The sequence below is a fragment of the Cnephaeus nilssonii genome (assembly GCF_951640355.1).
Source record: "Cnephaeus nilssonii genome assembly, chromosome: 2".
Taxonomy (NCBI): Eukaryota; Metazoa; Chordata; class Mammalia; order Chiroptera; family Vespertilionidae; genus Cnephaeus; species Cnephaeus nilssonii.
Genome location: NC_137073.1, coordinates 9,302,309 through 9,325,512, shown reverse-complemented (window position 1 = coordinate 9,325,512; position 23,204 = coordinate 9,302,309). Strand labels below are relative to the sequence as shown.

The 23,204-nt window shown below is 53.7% G+C and overlaps 2 protein-coding genes across 4 annotated transcripts in view; one reads left to right on the top strand and one right to left on the bottom strand.

Annotated features, from left to right (window-relative positions):
* Nucleotides 1-7,368: 7,368 nt before the first annotated feature.
* Nucleotides 7,369-8,283, top strand: AHSP (alpha hemoglobin stabilizing protein). Its single transcript, XM_079797245.1, has 3 exons — nucleotides 7,369-7,470; nucleotides 7,621-7,699; nucleotides 7,921-8,283. Exons 2-3 carry the CDS (start codon nucleotides 7,625-7,627, stop codon nucleotides 8,122-8,124), a joined length of 279 nt encoding a protein of 92 aa, XP_079653371.1. The 5' UTR covers nucleotides 7,369-7,470; nucleotides 7,621-7,624; the 3' UTR covers nucleotides 8,125-8,283.
* Nucleotides 8,284-17,733: 9,450 nt separating this feature from the next.
* Nucleotides 17,734-23,204, bottom strand: part of LOC307107591 (interleukin-4 receptor subunit alpha-like) — a 34,200-nt gene continuing 28,729 nt past the window's right edge. For all 3 annotated transcript variants that reach the window (XM_079784929.1, XM_079784930.1, XM_079784931.1), the window contains exons 8-10: nucleotides 22,359-22,437; nucleotides 20,995-21,044; nucleotides 17,734-20,226 (exon numbers count right to left, since the gene is read on the bottom strand). In XM_079784929.1, coding sequence (XP_079641055.1) covers nucleotides 18,687-20,226; nucleotides 20,995-21,044; nucleotides 22,359-22,437 — 1,669 coding nt within the window. In that variant the 3' untranslated portion in view covers nucleotides 17,734-18,686. The remainder of the gene's footprint in view (nucleotides 20,227-20,994; nucleotides 21,045-22,358; nucleotides 22,438-23,204) is intronic.

Here is a 23,204-nt window from a genome sequence, read left to right as displayed (position 1 = left end):
GACTGGTAATAGAACCTACACAACCTTTTGGTGCAAGGGACGATGCCCAGCCAACTGAGCCGCACCAGCCAGGGCGGCCACAGAGTTTCCCACTGTGTGACTTTGGGCATCTCAGTGCCTCTGGGCCTCAGGTGCCGTCTTTGTTGTGAGGCCAGGGGGCTACATTTTACGCCTATTTGATCCCCAGGAACTAACACATAGTAGGTGCTTAAAAGATACTTATAAATGAATGAATGCATGGTGAGAAGCTGGACCAGATGATCCCCGAGGAGGCCCTGTCAAACTTCCCGTTTTGTTTGTTGTTTTTCTTCACTCCACTAGAAGTTCTCGGCCCTTCAGCTTCCCCAAGGCGGGAAGAGTATTGCTTCTGGAAGGACCCTCGGGACATCTGAGAAATGAGAAAATCAAAGGATTGCAGAATAGTGTCAGAAAAATCAGTGTCAGAAAACAAGAGAAATAGGCAAAAATTCTTGTGTTTATTGGGGGAGAGTCTAAAGACAGTGTTTCTCTCCCAACTCACCTTTTTCCCCTCTTTCCCCTTCTCCCTTCATTCTTTCTCCTTCCTCCTTCCCATTCAGTGCAATGTACTGACTCCCACATAGAAATGTGCCCAAAGCACCCTCTTGTTATCAGAAAAGTACCCTGGTTCCTTAGCCTGGTGTGGGGGTTCAACAGGAGTCACCCAAAGATGTGCTTCTGTGGAATATGGATTGTTTTGAGCTAAAGGCAATTTTAGCTTTAGGCTCAAGAGAGCCTTCTGCTCCTCCCTTAACTACCTAGATCTTGAATTGGGGGCCTTGTCCATAATAAGAGAGTATTAGCAATAACCTTTTTGACCTAACTATATGGCAGGGAAAAGTTTTACTTAATAAACATCTGCTCTTCTTGTCATCCTGCAATGACCCTTTGAAGCCCCAGACACCTTCCCTCATCCCTAGCTCAAAATGTCTTACATGCCTAGATCCCCCTTTCTATGTTTGAACCTCTTCTGCATGTGTGTGTGGGGGGAGGGGGGAGTCTCTGAACCTCTCATGTATGTGGGGTTTCCATTCCTATATATGTATTAAATTTGGTTATTTCCCCTTGCTAACCTGTTTCATGTCTATTGGATGACTAGACCAGCCAGGAGAACCTCGAGGGTAGAGGAGAGTTTGTCCCGCCCTCATGCTGGCCTTCTTGGACACACCCCCCCTCCCAGTTGGACTCCCTGCTTTAAACTTCTGATTCTCCCAAACTATCACCTTCCCCTGGGACCTCGTCCTGGCAAGCCCTGCCACCCCCTCGTCTTACCTCAGAACTAGACAGAGTCTCTCTGAGGCCCGGGTAGACCAGGGGACTTCGTGTTTCCTTTTTTAAAATTCGGGTTGGTCCTTGGAGTGAAAAATTGAAGGGTTACAAACCCGTAATGTTTTAAAACTTAGCTTCTGTGAGTGTACGGAACGCTGAGGCCCACCTCTGTGAATGAATCCCATCAGAGGGCCTCGGTTTGAATCCAGGGGTCACTTAATATCTGTGAGATCTCGGCGAATTTCTTTCTGCCCTTCAGTTTCTTCATCTGTAAAATGGGAATAATATTAGTACCTACCACATAGGGTTGGAATGAACATTGAATGAGTGCAAACGTAGGAACATCCAAACCTGTACAGAATTTTTATAAGCATTTATATCAGTGCTCACTTCAGCAGCACATATACTAAAATATATGTATATTTGAACCAAACAGAGGACACTCCTAGAAGCAAGATCTCAACAGACTGAGAAAAACGCTCCCCAGAAGGCAGTTTGCAGCTTCTTTTATACGTTTGGAATTAAGGGGGGAACACAGGGCGAGCGCCCTCCTTAAGCACACCCTCTCAAACCTCTTTTTCAAGTGAGTTTTCTTCCTCCTAAACTCTAAGGGACCCACGAGACTTGCAACCAGGGGAGAAAAGGGCAGCAGCAGCTCCTCCCGCGCTGACCCCTCAACCTGTGTCCAAGGCCCCCTTTTCTCTGACTCCCCAACGAGCTGACAGCAGCCCAGCTGGTCTCTTTCCTGTTGCTTCTTCTGGCCGAAGTACGTCCTTGTTTCACTGTCTTCCCAGCTTTAATAGCATACACTCGCCCTGGTCGGTTTCTCAGTGGTTAAAGCATTGGCCCTCGCATTGAAGGGTCTCAGGTTCAATTCCCGGTCAAGGGCATGTGCCTGGGTTTCAGGTTTCTCCCGCCCCCTCCCCCGTTTTCCCTTCCGGGTGTGTGCGGGAGGCAACCAGTCAATGTGTCTCTGTCACACCAACGTTTCTCTCTCTCCTTCCCTCTCTCCTCTGAAAAGAAATGGAAAACATATCCTCAGGTGAGGATTAACAAAAAAAGAAAATAAAAGTAAACATAGTCTCAAAGGAAAAAGGAGGGAACATAAGGAATATTACGTGCAGGTGGGAGAGAGCACGGTGGGAATTGTATTACGGGGTGAAAGAGTCTTTCCCGAAGGTGTGCTAGATGCACAGAGAGAATGGACAGCGATGCTTTAGGGCGAAGGTAAACCTGTGGTATGCCCGGAGTTGATAGGCGGAAGGGCATGTAGTAAGCATAGAGCCACAGGCCTTTAATAAGTCCTCACCTCACTAACTACAGGTGAGAGGTTTTCTTACAGACCCTGGGGAACGGGAGGGTGAGTTGCAAGAAGAAAAGCAGGGCTGTAAAAAGACACACATTGAAAAGGCAGACCGTGGTTGTTTCCATGTCTGGGCTACCATGAATAATGCTGGAATGAACACAGGGCTGCATATATCTTTACAAATAGGTGTTTTCCAACATCCGGGGTAGACACCCAGAAGAGGGATTGCTGTCACACGGTGGTTCTATTCTTAACTCTCTGGGGACCCTCCCCACTGCTCTCCACAGTGGCTGTGCCAGTTGACATTCCCACCAGCAGTGTATGAGGGTTCCTTTTTCTCTAATCCTCTCCAACACTTGCTATTTCTTGTCTTATTGATAATAGCTCAATGGCTTTTTTTTTTTTTTTGGCATTTCTTCTGTTTTTATGTAGTTCAACTAATTCCATTGGATTATTCTGTTCATTTCTATTTTGCAAATATGAGAAGCAGGGGTATTTATGAAGCAGTTTTCAACTCACACAGTCATTTAGAAAAGTGAGGCCAAGAACCTCTCAGTGTGAACTGGTACATTAGCCAATAGGCAGAGCTGCATCACTTTCAGTAGATAAAAACATCATTTTACAATCCTCCAATTAAGAGTTGTTTTCTGAAATTTCCCAAAAAGGAATATGAAACTACACAAAAAAAATACCTTTGTTATTTTGCAGTTGTAAATATTATACATTAAATAGCAATACTTTATCAGGCCACATAATTATCTCCTTTAAGGAGAGCATGGTGTATTCTCAAAACGAGACCAAACAGTCACTGTTTTCAAACTTTTTTTCCTGATTATAAGAGTAATAGGTATTCACTACAGAAAACACTTTAGGTAGAAAAGGATAAAAATGAATATGAAAATCACCCATTGTCCATATACATACACTATTAACACTTTATTATATTTCTTTCAAAACTTTCCCAGGTATATTTATTATATAACATAAGATTAAAACCTTATATATAGTTTTTATGTGGATTTTCTAATATCATTAAAACTCTTTTAAAAAATTTTAGAAGTAAAAGTTTTGGTTAAAACAATACATGTTGAGTATGAGATTTTGAGGGGAAAAAAAAAAAAACAGAAAAAAGGGGAAAAATAAGAATCTTCCATGTGCCATCATCTAGAGGTAAACGCCAACGTTGTGGTCTTATAAATGAAATCTAGAAGTATTCGAACTATTCCAGCTTCAAGTCCTAGAGTCTGTACATCATCTTTTGAGGACTCTGTCATTCCTCCAGTGAGCAAAGCCGCAAAGAAGGGACATCTGGCAGCCAGAACCAGCTGATGAACTTGAAAAGTTTCCTTCCCAGCTTGTAGCTGCACACCACAGGACTGCTGTCCGTTCCTCATTTCACTGATCTGGGCCACGATGACCTGGGCATGTCTAGCTGATGAAAAAAGACTACCCCCAGCCTTGGGACAGCCCTCATTAGCCATGAGGATGATAGATTAATTTAAGGGACTTCTGCCCATAATCTCGTCCTACCCCGCTGCTTCCCCTTCCCGCCGGAGCCACTATTTTCAATGGCTTTTCTTCACACTTGGAGAGAAAACACAGACGAAGCTCTGTGGGTGGGCCCTGCCCACCTCTCAGACTCTGCCTCTCACGCTCTCACTCCCCCACCGGGACAGAAGCTCCAGGGACAGGCGTGTGTGCTTGGAGCTGACCAGGGGAAGGGCACTGTCCTTGGCAGTGGTATATTCCCAGTGCCTTGTACCAGTGCCTGGCACAAAGGCAGGCGCCCAATCCTGTTTGTGGAATGAATACCTTTATTTCCCAATAGCCTTTGGAAGGCAGTTATTATTTTATTCCTCCTTTACAGGCAAAACTGAGGCTTACATATATGAAGTGACTTCAAAGTTACAGACCTGAAAATGGCAAAAGCATTCATTCATTTATTCATTCAACCAAGGTTTCGTGAGCAGCTGCTACTCTTATAGGCACTGAGGCATGATTTAAATCTGAGGCTAATGATTTTAGAACTACACTACTTTTTCTTTTTAAAAATTACAAATAATTATAGGATACATTCATGCTGTAAAATAATTCAAACAACAATTGGAGGGATAAGGTCAAGTTCGCCCTGACATTTATCCCTCTTTACATTTCCCAACAAATACCCATCAATCCCCAGAAGTATATCTGAGAGATGCAAATCAAAACAATAATGAGGTACCATCTCACACCTGTCAGAATGGCTATCATCAACAAATCAACAAACGACAAATGTTGGCGAGGATGCGGAGAAAAAGGAACCCTCGTGCACTGCTGGTGGGAATGCAGACTGGTGCAGCCACTGTGGAGAACAGTATGGAGTTTCCTCAAAAAACTGAAAATGGAACTCCCATTTGACCCAGTAATCCCACTCCTGGGAATATATCCGAAGAAACTAGAAACACCAATCAGAAAGGATATATGCACCCCTATGTTCATAGCAGCACAATTTACAATAGCTAAGATTTGGAAACAGCCTAGGTGCCCGTCAGCAGATGACTGGATCAGAAAACTATGGTACATCTACACAATGGAATACTATGCTGCCATAAAAAAGAAGGAATTCTCATCATTTGCAGCAACCTGGATGGAATTGGAGAACATTATGCTAAGTGAAATAAGCCAGTCAATGAAAGAAAAATACCACATGATCTCACTCATTTATGGATAATAAAGAACATTATAAACTGATGAACAAAAAGATAGATACAGAGACAGTAAAGCAACAAACAGACTTTCAAATTACAGGGGGAAAGTTAGGGAGAGGTGGGGGAGATAAGAAATCAAACGAAGGACTTGTATGCATGCATATAACATAAACAATGGACGCAAAACTCTGGGGGGTGAGGGCATGTATGGGTGTGGGGTGGGGGAGGCAATGGTAAGATATGTACACATATAATACCTCAATAAAAAAAAAATCCCCAGAAGTAAATATTGTTTACCATTCTACACACACACACACACACACACACACACACACACACACACACACACACGGGGCGGGGGAGGGGCAGAGAGAGGATTAGAGAGAAGGGGAGAGAGAGGAGAGAGAAAGAAGGAGGGAGAGAGGGAGAGGGAGAGAGTTTTACATTTAATCCCACTCCCACTCCCACTCCCATACTTGCAGCCTGGGACAGCCTGCTCTATTTATAGTTCACTTAACATTGCCTTAGAGAGCTTTTCATATCAGCACATGCTTATCTACCTCATTTAATAGCTGTATGTCATGCCTTAGTATGAATGTGCCATAATTTCTTTAGATTCCCCATAGTAAAGGACCTTCAGTTTGATTCTGTCCCTTGATGATCACAAATGGCAAATTCCTTGTCTGATAAATTCCTTGTACAGGCCTTTTTGTGCACTGAAAATGAACATTTCTTTAAAATAGAGGCCAAAGCAGAATCATTGGGTTGAAAGGTAGGCATTATTTTAATTTGAACAAGTGTTGTCAAATTACTCCTCTAAAAAGCTTGGTCAGGCTGTATTGCATCTATTTCTCCTAGTGGTAACAATAGTTTGTACCCTAGATAAATGAAAACATATTGGCACAAAAACCTGTGCGCCAATATTTATAGCAGCCGCACTCATGCTTGCCCCAAGCTGCACACTCTCCAGCTGTCAGTGGGTGAACAGGAACTGCGGTGTGTTCAGGTGACACTCTGACACTCCGCAGTGGAAAGGAACAACTTCCTGCTACTTCCAACAACTTGGATGACTCTTAAAGGCATTATTCTGAGAGAAGGAAGCCAGTCTTAAAGGTTACTATGCAATTCCCTTATAGGGTATCCTCAAAAACACAGAGCTGCCAGGTGGAGAACAGATCCGTGCTTGGCAGGCTGTAGGGATGGGGCTGGAGATGACTACAGAGGGATAGCATGAAGGAGTTTTTGGGGTGAAGGAAATGTTCTGTGTTCTGATTGTGGTAGTAGTTACATAAATCTATGTCTTCAAATTCATAAATTGCACACCAAAAAGAGGTCCATTTTGCTGAATGTTAAGAAAATGCTATAAACGGAAAAGAAAATCGACAAATGTCTATGAGAGAATAGGTACCTAGGAAGTATGCATGCTGGGTTTGGAATGCAGAAAGATGTCACGGGAAACGCACGCGTCTTTAATGCTGGCTACTTTGTAGAGGGAGGGAGCCAAAATAATCCCCCTTTGCAGGGTACATTCTGGTAAGGTTTCACTTAATCTCAGGCCGTACGTGGTGGTTTGAAATTTGAAAACGGCTAGTAAAAATGGAAAATATTTTAAAAGACGAAACGAGTATTTCTACTTTGAGTACCTAGTGACATGTCAGAGAACAGGACAACTGTGTCTCCACTCTTACAGAGCACAGCCCGGTGGAGTCCAGTCCCCACATCTTAAGGACAAACCTTTAACAGATGCTTGAAACAGTGCCTGGCATCAGGGAGAAATGTAACGTAAGCTGCGGTTCATGTGTCATCCATGGATCAGGAGAAAACGGCCGTCACGTTGTTGCGATGACTTGAAAGGCCTGCCCGGTCCCAGGGTGCCGGGCAGTTGATGTTAGTGCTGTTAGCATCTGGAGCCTGGACACTGGGATGTGGGCGGAAGGCAAGGCCCTGGCCCCGGCTGGGTGTTCTGGGTCTCCCTTATCTGTGTCTGTGGCCTTGCTATCTTTCTAACCTCAGGGAAGCCTCGCCCTCCTTCCCCTCCCCAGGCCGACCTATCACCCTCCCTCAGGGTCTAGATGCTGGGCGTTCCCGTCTTAGGCTGACACTGACTCCTTGCCTGCACCCAGCGTGGCGCAGAGGGACGCACGTAGCGTGAAAGTGTGGGTGACACAGAACAGCACTCCTGGACCTCAAGTGAGCCAACCTGGGAGAAACGTGGCTTCCGGGCAGGGCAGGATTTGCAAGGCCCCGGAGGGGAGGCGACCCTGCAGGGCACCAGGAATCTCTGAGAGACGTACCCATGGATGAGGGAAAAGGATGCTTACAATTTCTTTCTCTAAACAGGCGGATGGCGCTTCTTCAGGCCAATAAAGATCTCATTTCCACAGGAATGAAGGAATTTAATGCTCTACTGAATCAGCAGGTAAGGAAGCCCAAGTATCGTTTCAAAGGGCAGGCCTGGTGTGTCGAGGGGTCGGGGAGGGCAGGGCAGGGAGAATAATCTGGAGCTGGGAAGGTAGCGGCGGGGTTGATGGAAACAACCAGAGACAGGGAATGCAAATCTGAGAAAAGAGGACGTCAGAGTTTGTGGGTTGTTCCTGACTCACATTGCTGACCCCTCTCCCCACCCCACCCCACCCCCAGGTCTTCACCGACCCTCCCGTCTCTGAGGAAGCCATGGCGACGATAGTGAAAGACTGGGTGAACTTCTATGTCAACTACTACCGGCAGCAGATGACCGGAGAGCAGCAAGAGCAGGCCCGGGCCCTGGAGGAACTGCGGCAAGAGCTGAACGCTCTGTCCGTCCCGTTCCTGGCCAAATACAGGGACTTCCTGAAGTCCTTGTGAGCACCCACGTCACCCGCTGCCTCTCCTAGCCCGGAGACCCCGGCCTGCGGCGCCGGGAAACCCTTGTTGCTGCCTGCGCCCTGCGGCCCTCAGGTCTGCTCCTCTGGGCGTCCCTCTGCCCGGGCACCTCAATAAAGACGACACTGGCTTTGCTGGTCCCCCCGGCTCTCCGTCCGTGGTCTCCTTTCCTTCAGTCCTGCTTCCTAGATATGATCTTGGAGATTTAACAGTCACCGCTGGCAAGCACTAAAGTCGCCCGAAAGAGGGGCCAGGGAGACCGACACGAAAGAGAGAGTGCTGGGGGAGGGGTGGTTGGAAAAAGAGGGAGATGGAAATTCTCGGGGAAAGGTGGCCCGGTGACGTGCTTGCCCGGAAGACAGCCGCTGGAGGTCTCCCAGTCTCGTTCATTCGGTGCTGGGTGGAACCGAGCGAGTCCTCCCGCCTCACCTGTCCGTTCTCCTGCCCTCAGTCCCAGCTCCAGCAAAGTCCTGGGATCCTCTGGCCCTAAAGGCCACACAACCCTTCCCTGGAGTCTTGATGTCACTTAAGAGTTGGAAGTGATCTTGGGAAGTGTTTAATACGCCCCTTGTTTTTCAGGGGGAGAACCTTTGGCTCCATCCTTCCTCAGCCCAGAGCCCGGGATTGGAGGCAGATATTCCGGCCCCCTTCCCTGCAGCCCCAACCTTCTCCGGTCATTCCCCGGACTAGACACCCTTTCTCTGTGACCCCCAGACCCTAAGCTTCCTTATTTAGGGCTCTGGGGTGGAACCGGGGCCAGCCCAGGCTCACGGGTTTTAAAAAACGTAACAAAGCTGCTAGATTTACGAGGAGGGACGGGCTGGCTGTGCAAGGTCTAAGGAAAGCCGTGCGGCGCAGGGGAGGCGCCGGGCGGGATGGGGATGGGGATGGGGGTGGAGCGAGGCTGGCGGGAGGGGAGGGTCCAGGAGGCTGGCGGGAGGGGCGGGACCAGGCGGCGGGACGCACCAATCAGATGCTGTGCGTGTTGTCTCCAAAGCGGGAGAGGTCTGGCGCGGAGAGGGGTTTGTTCGCATCCCGACTAACACCAGCCTTCATTTCGGATCTGTGCCCTCCCACCTCTGACTTTTGGCTTTTGTGTCTCTGTAGCCTGGTTCAAGGTCCAAAGGGAATTAGCTCAGTGCCCCAAACCATCCTTCCAATCTTGGGGTGTGAGGAGACCCCCAGACCCAGCAGAGAACAGCGGCCTTGGAGGGAAGCAGGAAGCGAGCTCCTCTGAGGCGTGGTCTGTGGCTTGGGAGGAGGCCAGGTCCCCCCTCAGCGCCCCCCGCCCCCCCCCCCCCCCGGTAATCTCGCCCACTAATGGGGGATCCAGGGCCTGTTTAGGTGGGTCAGTAGTCATAACATCTTTGCAAAAAGGCCTGGACTACTGTGCATGGGTGGAGCAGAGAGACCAAGGAACTATATGTAAAAAGTACTAGATCGCCCTGGCCGGGTGGCTCAGTAGATTGGAGTGTCATCCCCTGCATCAAAAGTTACCTGTTGGGTTCCCAGTCAGGGCACATGCCCAGGTTGCTGCAGGTTCCATCCCCGGTAGGGGGTGTGCAGGAGGCAGCAGATAGATGCTTCTCACATCTCCCCCCCACCTCTCCATCTCCATCTCCACCTCCATCTCCATCTCCACCTCCACCTCCAGCTTTATCTCCACCTCCACCTCCACCTCCATCTCCATCTCCACCTCCACCTCTACCTCCATCTCCACCTCCACCTCCACCTTTATCTCCACCTCCACCTCCACCTTTATCTCCACCTCCACCTCCACCTCCACTTCCACCTCCATCTTTATCTCCACCTCCACCTGCACCTCCACCTCCATCTCCATCTCCACCTCCACCTTTTTCTCCACCTCCACCTCCATCTTTATCTCCACCTCCACCTCCACCTCCACCTCCATCTTTATCTCCACCTCCACCTCCATCTTTATCTCCACCTCCACCTCCACCTGCACCTCCACCTCCATCTCCATCTCCACCTCCACCTCCATCTTTATCTCCACCTCCATCTCCACCTCCATCTTTATCTCCACCTCCACCTCCATCTCCATCTCCACCTCCACCTCCACCTCCATCTCCACCTCCATCTTTATCTCCACCTCCACCTCCATCTCCTACTCTACCTCCACCTTTATCTCCACCTCCATCTCCACCTCCACCTTTTTCTCCACCTCCACCTCCATCTTTATCTCCACCTCCACCTCCACCTCCACCTCCATCTTTATCTCCACTTCCACCTCCACCTCCATCTTTATCTCCACCTCCACCTCCACCTCCATCTTTATCTCCACCTCCACCTCCACCTCCATCTTTATCTCCACCTCCACCTCCACCTGCACCTCCACCTCCATCTCCATCTCCACCTCCACCTCCATCTTTATCTCCACCTCCACCTCCATCTTTATCTCCACCTCCACCTCCATCTTTATCTCCACCTCCACCTCCATCTCCACCTCCACCTCCATCTCCATCTCCACCTCCACCTCCACCTCCATCTTTATCTCCACCTCCACCTCCATCTCCTACTCCACCTCCACCTCCACCTTTATCTCCACCTCCCACCTCCATCTCCACCTCCACCTTTTTCTCCACCTCCACCTCCATCTTTATCTCCACCTCCACCTCCACCTCCATCTCTATCTCAAACCACCACTTAATCAAAACAGCTTGTTACAGAGGCTGGTCCAGCACATTCTTCAATGGAGAGGGCCAGGCTGCCTCTGAAAGTAGCACAGAGCCTGTCTCATCATCTGACGATGGGTTGGGCTCTGCTCTGCCATCTGCAGATTCAAACTCTACAATGAGGTGGCAAGTGCAGTCTGCCTTGTCTTCTCCGGAGCCCGCTAAGGCCGTCATGCTAAGGGTGCAATTATAGTTAGAGACGTCCACAGTCGGCAAGACGGAGCCTGCTCTGTGCTCTGTGTTCAAGAGCAGGAGTTCAGCCAACAGGATGCTGCACCCCCTGCCTGCCACGAAGCGCTAACTGGTACCAGCAGTGTTTGTGACCAAATTCCATGCATTTTAAAGAAAACTTTCAAGGTTATATGAAGATGGTAACTCATGTTAATGTCTTATAGTGAGAGTAATAAAGGAAATGTGAGAGCAGTCAGGTGTGGAGTGTTTTGAATCTGATGAAATCAAGAACCTTGTCTTCTCTGGGAGACGGGGGAGGTGGTGAGCCCCCTCTGGGACCTGGGCGAGGCAGTCACTGCTTTCCTCCCTACCTTACCGCTGTAGCGTTTCTGTGTTCATTATACAGACACGAAAGCAAGGCTGTCCAACTACCTTCTTGGGTTTAGCTTTTCATCGGGGCATTGGGCACCTCCCAGGGTCTCTGCTGTGAGTGAGAAGGGGGCAATGGAGCAAGCCTGGCAAGCTTAGGGGGCTCCGTGGCAGGCCTGACAAGCTCAGTGACTGAAATTAAACACAGGATGATCTGATTATACATTTGTAACTGGGAAGGTCATGGTGGGTAGTAACACCCCAGGCCTATGGCATCCTTAGTAAAAGGTTAATCTTTGCCTTAAGTAAGCCTTGTCCATTGTTCTTGTGTGTCTAGGACTAGGTTAACACACCTGGGATATAGCAGAGTAGTAATCTTTGTCTCAGAGATGCAACCACCCTCATGAGCCAAAATTCATTTTATCTTGTTGTGCATATACCAGCTCTGTTTACTGTAAATGTCAAATGTAGCCATCCTGCACCTACCAATGTAAAATAAGCATGTCTCTTAAATTTGCTTTTTAGCCAATCCCTGAGATTTCCCTGCTTTGTTAATCTACCGCCATGAGGAAGCAAGCTCAGAGAGGCTACATGACGGGGCCCTGGTCACACAGCACCGGGAGCTCCTAATGCATGTCAGCCAAGCCCTTTCACCAGGTGCTGGAGAGGGTGGGGAGAACGCAGACACCAAAGACAGGGTGGGTCGCATGGGTGGGGATTCCCAGCCTAGTTTTCCTCCCCCTGGTCCTGGGACGGGACCTACTGGAACAGAGGCAGGCGCTGGGGCCAGAGTGGGCCACCAGGGGGCAGCAGGGACCAAGGGGCTGGCCTCCAGCCAAGCCAGCCAAGCCGGCCTCTCTCCACTGGCCAGCTGCCTGTGATGTGGTGGGAAAGGTGGGGCTTTGAGGAAGCCTGGCGCCCGTCCTGCTGCTGTCAGGGGCCTCAGGCAAGTTAATCACGAGAGCACTGGCTCCGCCTGGCCTTCACCCGTCGTGACATCTGTCCTCACCCCACCACGGCGGCTGCAGGTGCTTCTCTTATCTGTGTTTGATGGGGATGAAACGGAGGCCCAGAGAGGTCTAGTACTTTGCCCATGGTCACACAGCTCCACTGGCAAAGGCAGGTTCAAACAGAGGCAGTTTGAGGTAGAGCCTTGCTTCTCTGAGTCTCAGTGTTTGTTCTCATCTGAAAAAGGGGTGTAAGACTATGGGGGGAGGGGTGGTTAGGAGTCAGGGTGCTTCATGGGCATGTCCCACACGCGGTCTCCGCTGCTGTGAGGAGCCGGTGAGGTCATACCTCCCTTGCTGTTTTTTTTTAATAAGAAAATCATGTATCAGAGGCTATTCTACAGGATGTACACAGAGATACATCTTCAGAAACATTCATTTGTGACGCCCACATGGTTCCGGGTGCTGGGGCGGGGGATGGGATTTCCGGTGGTTTTTTTCTCTCCTATTTATACCTTCAGGTTTTCTCTGAATCGGAGGTTGGCACGTGCCAATTTAGTAATTAGAAAAAAGCAATAAGTAGGTTTTATATTTAAAAAAAGAAACAAAACCAAAGTACGCCACCTCCCAGGAAAAATCTTTGTAAAATCGAGGCTGAGGGTGTGCGGAGTCGGGCCTTGGGGACCCCGAAATCAAGGGCTCTGGAGGCCTCCCGAGGTCAGCTTAAGCCTCAGGGCCCCGCCCCTCCTACCCCCGCCACGCCCAGCCCCCCTGGGCCGCTCCACCTCCGGTCCAGCCTCCAGGGGGCGCTGGGAAACTCCGCAGCCAGCATCGCTCGGCCCACACCCTCCGCCTACTTCCAGCTCTGCCGCCGGAGGGGGGTGCGCAGGCGGGGGGGGGGGGGGGGGGGCCGGGCATGAGCTGGGCGCACCCGATCCTCTGACCCCGCCCCCCTCGTGACTCCCGAGTCGCTTTTGGTGCAGTCGGCTGTCCCTCTTCTCTCTCCCTCCGTCTCTCTGGGTCTGTACGCCCCCTCCAGGCTGAGAAAACTGAGTTGTACGTGGACTAAAATGACCTGCTAGCCCTGCTCTGTCCAATACGGGACTCACCAGCCACAGGTGGCTGTTTACATTTACCGGCTAGTCTAATAACATTTAAAAATCATGTCCTCAGCCGCACAGCCTCATTCCAAATGCCCACTAGCCCCGCGTGGCGGGTGGCCTCCGAATCGGACCGTGAGCGTCCCCACCGTAAGAAGTTCTGTGGGACAGCACTGTGGCTATAAGACCGCTTCCTAAGGTCGTTCATGGAACCTGAGTTCTCTTTTTTTTTCTGACTTCCTTCCTGTAAATTTAAAATAGAACTTTGATCCATGCTCATAACTTGAGAAATGTATTTTTGGTTTAACAATTGCCTGTCAGGGAGTACTATTCGAATGAAGGAGTGAATCCCAGGCCTGGTGTGGGGCAGTCCCGACCCAGGAAGGGTAGGCATAAGCCAGAGAGCGTGGGGGACCGGGGGGTGGGGGGTGGGCAGAAGCTGGGGCTCCCCTGTCAGGCTTAACCAATGGCAGTGGCAGCGGAAGTGGGAGCCCACAGAGACACACAGGAAGTTCAGAGAAACCTGGAGCAGTGGCCAGGGCTGAGAAGTCTAGCTTTCTCAGCTGTTTGTACCTTTAATTCTTGTCACCTGGGCCCCAGCCAGGCTGGAGCAAATCCGAGACATGGTGAAGACCATGATATGGAGATTATCTTCAGGAAAGCCCTCTGACACAGATTTTATTGTCCTTTCTGTTTACAAGTGAGAAGACGAAGGCGCAGGCAGGATTAACCCCCTCACGCCGCCGCGTGGCCATGGGAGGCAGGCCTGTGTTACCCCGTGCGGCAGTGACTTACACTTGGACGGAGGGCAAATTGATGGCCCTTGTCTATGGAAGACTTTTATGAATGGCTGGTGTACATCAAGAATTGAATGCCTATTTTTCCCTCTGAGTATAAATCTATGAGTGGGAGATTGATTTCTGAGTGACTTTTTGGTAACCCATTTAAACTGTCTCTTCTACCAATTTTCTATATTTTGGCATACACCGAGTAAGTGAAATATAACTTAATGCCAGCGTGATAGATACGTTTTTCTCCTGCGAGGTAGTTCTGGAGTTCACCTGGATTTCTTATACAACTCAATAAATAACTCGGGTAATAGAGTAGAGAACAAGTGTATATAGTGGGAATCCCATTAAAGGGGACCTAGGAAGCAGCGAAGGGGTCTAGGGTTTTACGCCCCAAAGAGCCTTGGGGTGTCCTGCCATTTGGAGACCAGGGCTTGGGAGGCCAAGGACCAAATTTTAAAGGGTTTTAAAAAAGTCTTTTGTCAAAGAAATTCCAAGGAAGGCCCTGGCAGCCAGCCACTCCTCTGTGCAAATCCACTCATTCCCGGTGGGAGAGCCTTTATTCCTGCGTGAGAATACCAGCAACGAGGACAGGACGGTAGCCAGCGCTGCTGTGGGGGGAACCTTAGTCCTCCACTTCGGCAAGGTGAGAGGGAGCCCTATTGGAGGACTTCCAGGGGCTCCGTGTCCTCTCATTGGCTCCTGGTTGTGGGCGGGTTACACTGGGGACTGGGGAGATTAAAGAGAGACGTGCGTCTATTGGGCCATGTTTCTCAGGGGGTGGGGCTAATGTTCATTTAAGCCAAACATAAATTCCTCACTCCATCCCCCGTTGTACCCACCTTCCTCCCCGCACTGTCCCTGGTTCACTGCTGTGGCTGGTCTTTCCGTGAACACGCCAAACTCCGGTGCCTCAGGGCCTTTGTGCCTGCTCTACGCTCTGCTCAGGTTGCTCCTCACCTAGTCCATCCTGACTTCTAGTCACTGAGGGCTCAACTCAGCTCACCTCCTTAAAGACCTCCCTTTAGCTCCCCGTGTCTCAGACCCTGTTTTCTGCAGAGCACTGTCAACTGACGGTTGTTGGCACCCCTTCAACAGCAGCAGGAACCCCCAGTTTCGGGTGTGGTGAAGGAGACTTTATTCAGTGCAAACAGCTCAGTTGTGGCACAGCACGGCTGTGGAAACAGCGTAACTGTGAGGCAGCCCCGGAGCCAGGCCCCTCTCTGGCTGGACAGCTGTGCTCTGCTCCCTGCTGTGCTGGTCGGCTCCACTTGATTCCAGTCTGCTCTGGCCTGTACTGGTCTGCTCCTCTCCACTCCAGTGAGGCATCTTCAGTGTCTCAGCTCAGCCAGGGAGACTCAGTCCTCAGTGGAAAGGGAAAGTGCCTTCTCAGAGCTGGCTTGTAAGGACAGAAGTCCCTGCCCCTAGTGCCTGATTGGTCTGTCCTCATGCAAATGAGGACTCAAAGTTTGATCGGCCCCCAAAGGCACTGTCCTGATTGGCCAGGATAGAGCTGTGTGGAGCTGCCCAGCTCCAACTGGGTGGGGAAAACCTCAGTCCTGTTGGTTGAAATGGGATTCCAGGGCTCAGATGGCAGCAGCACAGTGCAGGCAGGCAGTCCAATGCAGGTTCTCCTTGGAGTTTACATGAGAGATCCCTGTGTGGAAATTGCTGCTAGGTTCTGTTATTTTTAAAATTTGAGTCCAGTTAGCCACCAGGAGCCCTTCTTAGGAGGTGTCTTTCTCAGGGTGCACAGCACCCCTCAGTGTTTGCAATTTTTCCTTTTGTCTGTTTCATGTCCGTCTCCCCGACTGAACTATAAGGTCCAGGAGGGAAGCAAGCTCATCTCACTGTTTCCTCAGCACCCAGCGCAGTACCTGGCGTAGTCGGTGCTCAGTAAACATGGGTGGGGCGTGGGCTTTCCTGCGACCTGCTTTTCTGCTCTGCTCCCTCCTCCCCGGGTTAAGCTGGAGAAGGGGGTTGGGAAGCAGGGACAGTGGCCTTTCTCCAGCTTCCGTGAGCCTGGGAGGGCGGGTGTAAAGGCAGGGAAGAGACGGGAGGCTCTCTATCTAATTCCCCAGCCCAGGGTGAAGCTCTCCCTCTGGTCTCTGTGGCTGCCAGCCACGGTGTCCGCGAGCACAGACTGGCCTCAAGGTAGCTGGGTGTGTTTATTCGGGGGACCCCACATTTACCAGCAGCCCCCAGCCTCCCCAACCCCAGTTATTCCTGTCACATCAGCCTCAGCCGACAAGCTGGGTCTCCTTCTTAGAAAACCCCGAGAGAACATCCTGCCTCCATTCTGTTGCGCTTCAACCCAACTGCCCCTCCACCACTCACACAAATGAATTTTCTCTGTTTGCTGCTTAATTTTTAAATTGGGTTTTCTGAGACGCTGCTCAGACAAAGTGGGTTAGAGCTGACATCTGAATAGGCGCCGTGCTGCACAGGAGACGGCATCCCATGGGGCTGGAGCTCTGCAGTCAGACCTGGCTCCAGGCCTCCTCGCTGTGTGACCCTAGGCCAAACCGCAGCCTCTCTGGGCCTGCTCCCTCAGCTGTAACACTGGGATGAACGGACCTGCCTGCTAGAGCTGACACCGTGGGTACACAGCACTTAGCATACTGCTTGGCACTAAAGAGCTATTTTTATTTTTAATTCTTAGGTTTTGTTAGGAAGGCTCCTGAAGGCAAAGTCCAGAGGGCTAGTTCAGGCTCTGCCATTCACTGTTGACCTTAGCAAATCCCTTTTCCTCCCTGAAGCTGTGTCCCCACTTGTAAACTGAGTGTCTGGGGGTGGGGGGTAGGGTGGCTCTGGCAGCTAAAGCGATAGTTTTGGGCTCAGTACAAAGGAGACACTTTAAAAAAACAAAGAACAAAGGAGACACTTGGACCAACATCAGGCTGCATGTCAGGCAGTGAGCGCCCCGTCCCCTCTAGCGCACTGTGTAGAACGCCAGAGCAGGAAGGAACCTCAAACGGCCAAGCCTCTCATTTGAAAGTGTGACAGAGACACAGAGTAACAGACCTAGGAGCTTACGATCCCCTGCCTGCCCGTCGGAGGCCCAGTCCATCACGCCACCTACCTGGATGTGCAGAACCATCACCTACAGAGAGCCTGGGTGACAGACATGCCTGGGGTCAGCCATGGGCCTGCTACCAACGAGCTGTGTGCCTTGGCAAAGCGTGGAGCTGCTGCCAGTGCCCCTGCCAGTGGCCTCCACCAGAGACAGAGGGGAGTGGGTGGATGAACACCCCAGCCCCCACCCCCACTTTGCAGGGACACCTCTAGGCATACACGGTGTATGGCTTTCCAAAGCTCCCGGCAGGATCAGGCAGCAGCCGCCCGGCTGGCGCTGTTTGATAACACACCCTCTACTGCCTCCTGCCCTTCCCTGCCTCACTGCCCCGCTCCCCACGGGGGGCTTCCTGGGATCCCCTCCTAAACCAACTCATTGCACTTGAGTCCCTGTGTGGAGTCAATGAGTTAATAAAGATAAAGTACTCACAATGGCAGCATGCTTGTTTCATAAAAAAAGATAAAGAACCTTTACTTGTATAAAACTCCACCCCCTCCTGTTCCAGCCTCCTCAGCAAATACAAATATTAGGTTTAAACAATCTTTGAGACGCACACAAACACACATTACTCAGCGTGAGGCCCGGGCCGGTGTGCAGGCGAAATGTGCCTGGTGTCGGCGTCTGGAACGCCCAGCTCAGCCGGATCTCAGGGCGAAGCTCTCCCTCTGGTCTCTGTGGCTGCAGCCACGGTGTCTGCAGGGCACAGACTGGCCCCAAGGTAGCTGGGTGTGTTTATTCCGGGGATCCCACGCTTACCAGGGGTCCCCAGCAAACTGTCACTGCGTGGTAATCACCGTTTTTCATGTGCTTCTGTTTCCCCCGCTTGACTAAGCCCCCTCCACTGCCCAGATCCTGCTCCGGGTCGGCCTGATGAAGCTGTTGAATGAATGGCACCTCTGGGCTAATCACCACGCTTCCAGGACCGGGTTTCCCATCAGCCCCCCAAAGCCTCCCGATGCGTTCCCCGTTGCTTGGTTAGTTTCTAGGCTCAGCGTCCAGTCCAGTGACATGGCAGCAGCGAGGCCCGGGACCGGGCAAGACGTGGGCAACCGAGTGACCAGGTGGACAAACAGGCCTTGGGCGGCGTGACGGGCAGTGGCTGGAGAAGCGTGGGCCGATCAGGTGGCCAAGAGCTCGTTCACAAGCCAAGGTGCCCGGAGCCCCCGGGTCCCTGCAGGTGGCTCTGTGGGCCCCACTCCTATGCCTCCCGGCCCGCGGCATGCGCTGAGCTGTCCGTGTTGAGAACAGGGTCCGGCCTCCGTAGCCCGGGGTCAGACAGCCTCACTTCACACGGGCTTCTCCGAGTCTCTCAGCCACGCCAGCCTGGCTGCCCTCCGGGGGGCGGGGTGGGGGGGGTTCGCAGGCAGGGCTGAGGCGTGCACAGCAACGAGGGCGCACATCTAGGACGCACTCATGCCTGTGGGCCCCGTGGAAAGCATGGCCACCATTTGGGGGGTCTGGCTTGAGCTCTGAGCGTTGCTGGGGCCAGGCTGGAAGAACAGGGGGGCCTTGCCCTCCTCAGAGACACCCAGGGGTGCCAGGGAGGCCGGAGGGAGGCTGGCCTCCAGCAGAACCCCGCCTGGCAGGGGGCTCCCCAGGGGCTCGGAGCTGTCTCCACAGCGGCAGCCACAGCAGCGGGGGGCCACGCCGTGGGCCTCGCCCCGCTCCTCCTGGCCGTGACACTGCTTCAGGTGGCCGCACAGGTGGCAGGTGAGGGCTGAGTAGACGAAGCCGCTGCCCAGGTCGTCCCCGCGGGGGGCCGGGGCCTGCTCCAGGGCGAGCGGGCGCTTCTGGCTGTCCTTGCCCTGTGCCACTGGCTCCAGACCGGGGCACTCCGGGGAGCCAATGAGGAGCGAGTTCTGAGGGCTGGGAGGTGGCCCCATGTCCAGCCCGAAGGTGAACAGGGGGGCCGGGGCAGGAACCCCAGGGCTGCCGGAAGTGAGGCCCTGGAGGGGCCTGTAGCACCCCTCCCCACTGCCGGCCTCAGCCCCAGGTGGCCCTGGGCACACGGCTCCGCTGGCCAGCAGGCTGGAGAAGGCCTTGTAGCCGGCTTCTCCGGACGGGCCGCCCGCCTCGCCGCCCTGGGCGCAGCCCTGCCTCACCGCCTGCGCGAACTGCCGGTAGCCCCCGGGGGCCGAGGGGGGGGCGGCCGCCCGGTGCTGGAGGACGCACTGCCGGAGGCCCTGCTCCCAGGTTTCTGGCTCAGGCTGGAGCGCAGCGGGTGGCCCAGAGGGCCGGGGAGCAGAGAGGACGTTGGGGTCCCTGTCTCCCTGGTATTCGGCCAGCTGCGGGTCTGAGTCGAGCTCTCCAGGACCCGAGGGCGGGCGCAGCAAGCTGCTGAAGCTGCGGTATGAGGGGTTGTCGGTGATAACGGTGGCGGGCAGCTCTGCGACAGCCAGGCCGGCGGGGCTCTGCGTCCGAGTGGCCGGGGGGCGCTCTGGGTCAGAAGGCTGCTCCCTGCCCTGAAGTGAGGCCTCCTGAGGCGCCTCCCCTGGCAACTCAGCCCAAGGCTTCTGAGCACTCGCACCTGCTGAGGGAGGAAGAAGGCAGGACTGCCCCGAGCCCGGCGGGCAGAAGCCCCCGTCCGCGCCCCCGAGGAGGTCCAGGAGCAGGCTCTCCGTCAGCCGGGCCGCGATGCCCGCCCTGCTCTCCTGGAAGCCGGCCCCGCTGCTCTCCGGCGAGGGGCAGGAGCTCCCTCCATCTTCCTCCTCCTGCTCCTCCTCCTCACTCTCCACCGGGGCCTCTAGCAGCTCCACGCACGTCACCACGCTGATGCTCTCCGGCCAGAGGACCACGCTGCTGACCTCCACGGGGCGCCGTGCTGGTTGTCCAGGGCCCTGGGCAGGCCCGCTCCTGGCCGCCTTGGAGGAACTGTCACCCCTTTCCACGCCAGGCTCCAGTAAACAGGGCAGGAGCTTAGTCAGACAAGTCTTCCAGTATCTGCAAAAGCAGTTTGGTCAGGTCAATGTCTCCACTTGAAAAACTCCTATTCATCCCTCAAAACCCAGACGGGCCTCCTGGCTTTACAACCACTGCCTCTCCGTCTACCCCATCCTGCCCCGGGAGCTCCTGGAAGGCAGGGCCCTGCTGCCTTCGGGATGCCTGGAGCTCAGCACATAACCTGGACCCACTACAAGCTCCGACTACTGAATAAATCAGTCTTTGTCAGGGATGACGGGACTTAAAACACACATCAACACGCAGCATAGGGGATGCCCACTTAGGACGGCTGCCGGGTCCAGGGCTCCCCGCGTCCTGAGTCCCCTGCGGTGCCAGGTCTAAACTTTAGCTACTGCTCCGTGGGAGGCCCAGAGGCCCTGGGGGCAGCGCTAAGGAGGGTAATGTGCTGGTGGCATCCTCAGGGTGTAGGATAGTGGTGTTTGCCAACCAGTATGCAGTTATGTCAGCACTTTACAACGGGCACCACTGCCCGGGCACTTGACTCTACAGCCTGGCTCAGGCCAGAGTGCACCCCCAAGGGGGCTCAGCACCTGCCTGACCCACCCAGGGAAATTCAGGGGCCCCGCCAGCAGCCACCTTCCCAGACCACTCCTCCCCCTGCACCCTTCAAAGGAACAGTGCTGAATGCCAAGGAAGAGAAGGCAGACATGGAGGGATGAGGGACCCCGCTCTCAAGATGGGGCCCACTGCGCCAATTCCACCCCCTTCCCAATCCACACGGGCTCTGACCGAAGTTCCTATACGTACGGGCACTTGGCTGGTTCCTGGCCCCCAGTGGTCTTCCCCCACGGTGGCACCTGAAACACCGAGACAGCCAATGAGCAGAGCGGAGAGGCCTCCCGCCAGCCTGGCCTCCGCGTTCGCCGTGGGAGGACTGCAGGCCCTGCCGTCGCCTGGGCCGGAGGTCAGACCAGGCCACAGCAGCTCCCGGAGCCTCAGTCCCTGGGAGGGAGTGAGGCCGCCCTAATGTTAAGTTGCTGTGGCTGAAGGCAAAAATGGCCACTGTGGTCGGCAGCTCCCCTGCTGCCTGGCCTGGCCCTGTGACTTGCTTTGGGCAACAGAAGGTGGCATGTGACCCTGTGCCCACGGGCCAGCCTGCGGGAGGGTGACACACGGCTCAGTCACTCCGCGGCCCAGGCAAGAGCCAGACAACCGCCGGACCGGAGCGTGAGGCCGCTGGGGACGAGCCCGCCCAGGGAGCTGCCCTGCCCGGCCCAGGCCCCCCTCCCGACCCCACTGCTGAGCGACCTGCAGAAGCAAGGGCTACGGATTGGGCTCATTTCAACCAAGTTTCGGGATAATGTGCTGCACAGCAAACGCTGACTGACACGTGGACGACGCTGACTCTGTGCAGGGCCCGGTGACACACACTTCACATGCACCGTCTCGGTGAATTCCAACCGTTATATGAACACTGCACACCCCACACGAGGAAACCGAGGCTCCGAGAAGTTAAGCCACTCGCTCAAACCCAGCCCACTCTGCCGGTGAGTGGCAGAGCCAGGGTTCACAGTCAGCACCACCGACTCCAGAGCCTGCCAGAGGGTCGCTGGAGACCTGCAGGACCGGCACCCGCCCCTCCCTCCGAGAGAGCCCCGATGAGCTCAGGCAAACCACACGTGGCCGCCGCTCAGGGCTGGCCGCCTGGCTGGCCTCACGGTATTCCCGCTCCTTGCAGGTGAATGGTTAGGAACGAGCATGTGATGCAACTCAGGCCAATGAGAAATGAGGGGATTGGCTGTCACTTTGGCGGCAGCTTCCTGCCCGTAAGAGGAACACACAGGAGCGGAGTCCCCTCTCCCTGGCCTCTTGGCCTCCTGCCCGGGTGCAGGCTCCTCCCCAGGGGACGACAGGCAGGTGACCGCAGGGGCCATCTCCTCCCAAGGGAGGGAACCCACCCAAGGCTGAAAAGTGGCTCTGAAGGCCGAGGCGGGGGTGGGGCAGCCTGTGGGCCCCCGATGACCACACTGGGCTGCAGAAGCAACCTGCGCTGGGACCTTCCTGACGGCTCAGGTGCAAATCCAAAGCCAGTGAGTATCTAACATCCCAGACGCCTGAATCCTAGTTCCCGCTGGGAGCAGTCCACAGCATCGGCCCAGCCACTCTCCTACCTGAGCCTCCCGGATGACAACCGCCACGAGGGGGCTTCGGGCCGGATTGGGGATTTGGTCCCACCATTCTTTCTTAATCCTGAAAAAGAAAAGGGAAACGCGTTGGTCTCTCCTCCCATAAAAATGATCACATCGCCAGTTCTTCCTAGGGGTCAGGCCATGTTGATTGGTTTTGGAGGTCTCACCCTAAGCCCAGGGGACAGGTCCTACTGCCAACCCCATTCACAGATGAGCAGACTGAGGCTCACAGGGCTGAAGGGACAGCTGGCCTCAGAGGAGCCGGTTCGTGCCCCAGCATTTTGCTACCCAGAACGGAGCTCCCGACTCGCCGCCTCTGTCCTCAGTGGGAACAAGCCCAGGGAAGCAGGAGGGACTCCAGCTGCAGAGAATCCGGGGTGTGCCCATCAGCAGTCCCCCACGGAGCACTGAGAGCCAGGCCAGGGGAGGCCTGAGAAGCCGAGGAGACCCTGGGAGAAATAGCTTCCTTCCCTCCCCTGGTCGGCCTGGAGCCATGGAGTGTCAGCTCTGAGGAAGGTCCTCAGATTGCCCTGGATCAGCCTCCGCTGACTCCACTCAGTCAGTCACCGTGCCGTACTGAGCACCTACTATGTACCACTCACTGTGCCAGGCCTCGGGGACACAACAATGAACAAGACAGACAAAAGCCCCGCCCTCACGTAGCTGACCTTCTAGAAGAGGAGACAGACAGAAATAACTACAGGACATTAATTATGGCATCCAGTGCCATGAGTGAAAACGAAGAAGATAAAGGAATAGAGAGGCATGGAGGGTGTGATCCAGGAAGGCCTCCCTGAGGAGGTGGCCTCTGAGTGGCAACTGAAAGTG

Coding starts and splice junctions, on each gene's coding strand:
- AHSP (XM_079797245.1), top strand. CDS start 7,625: ATGGCGCTTCTTCAGGCCAATAAAGATCTCATTTCCACAGGAATGAAG. Junction 7,700..7,920: donor ATGCTCTACTGAATCAGCAG/GTAAGGAAGCCC, acceptor CCCCACCCCCAG/GTCTTCACCGACCCTCCCGT.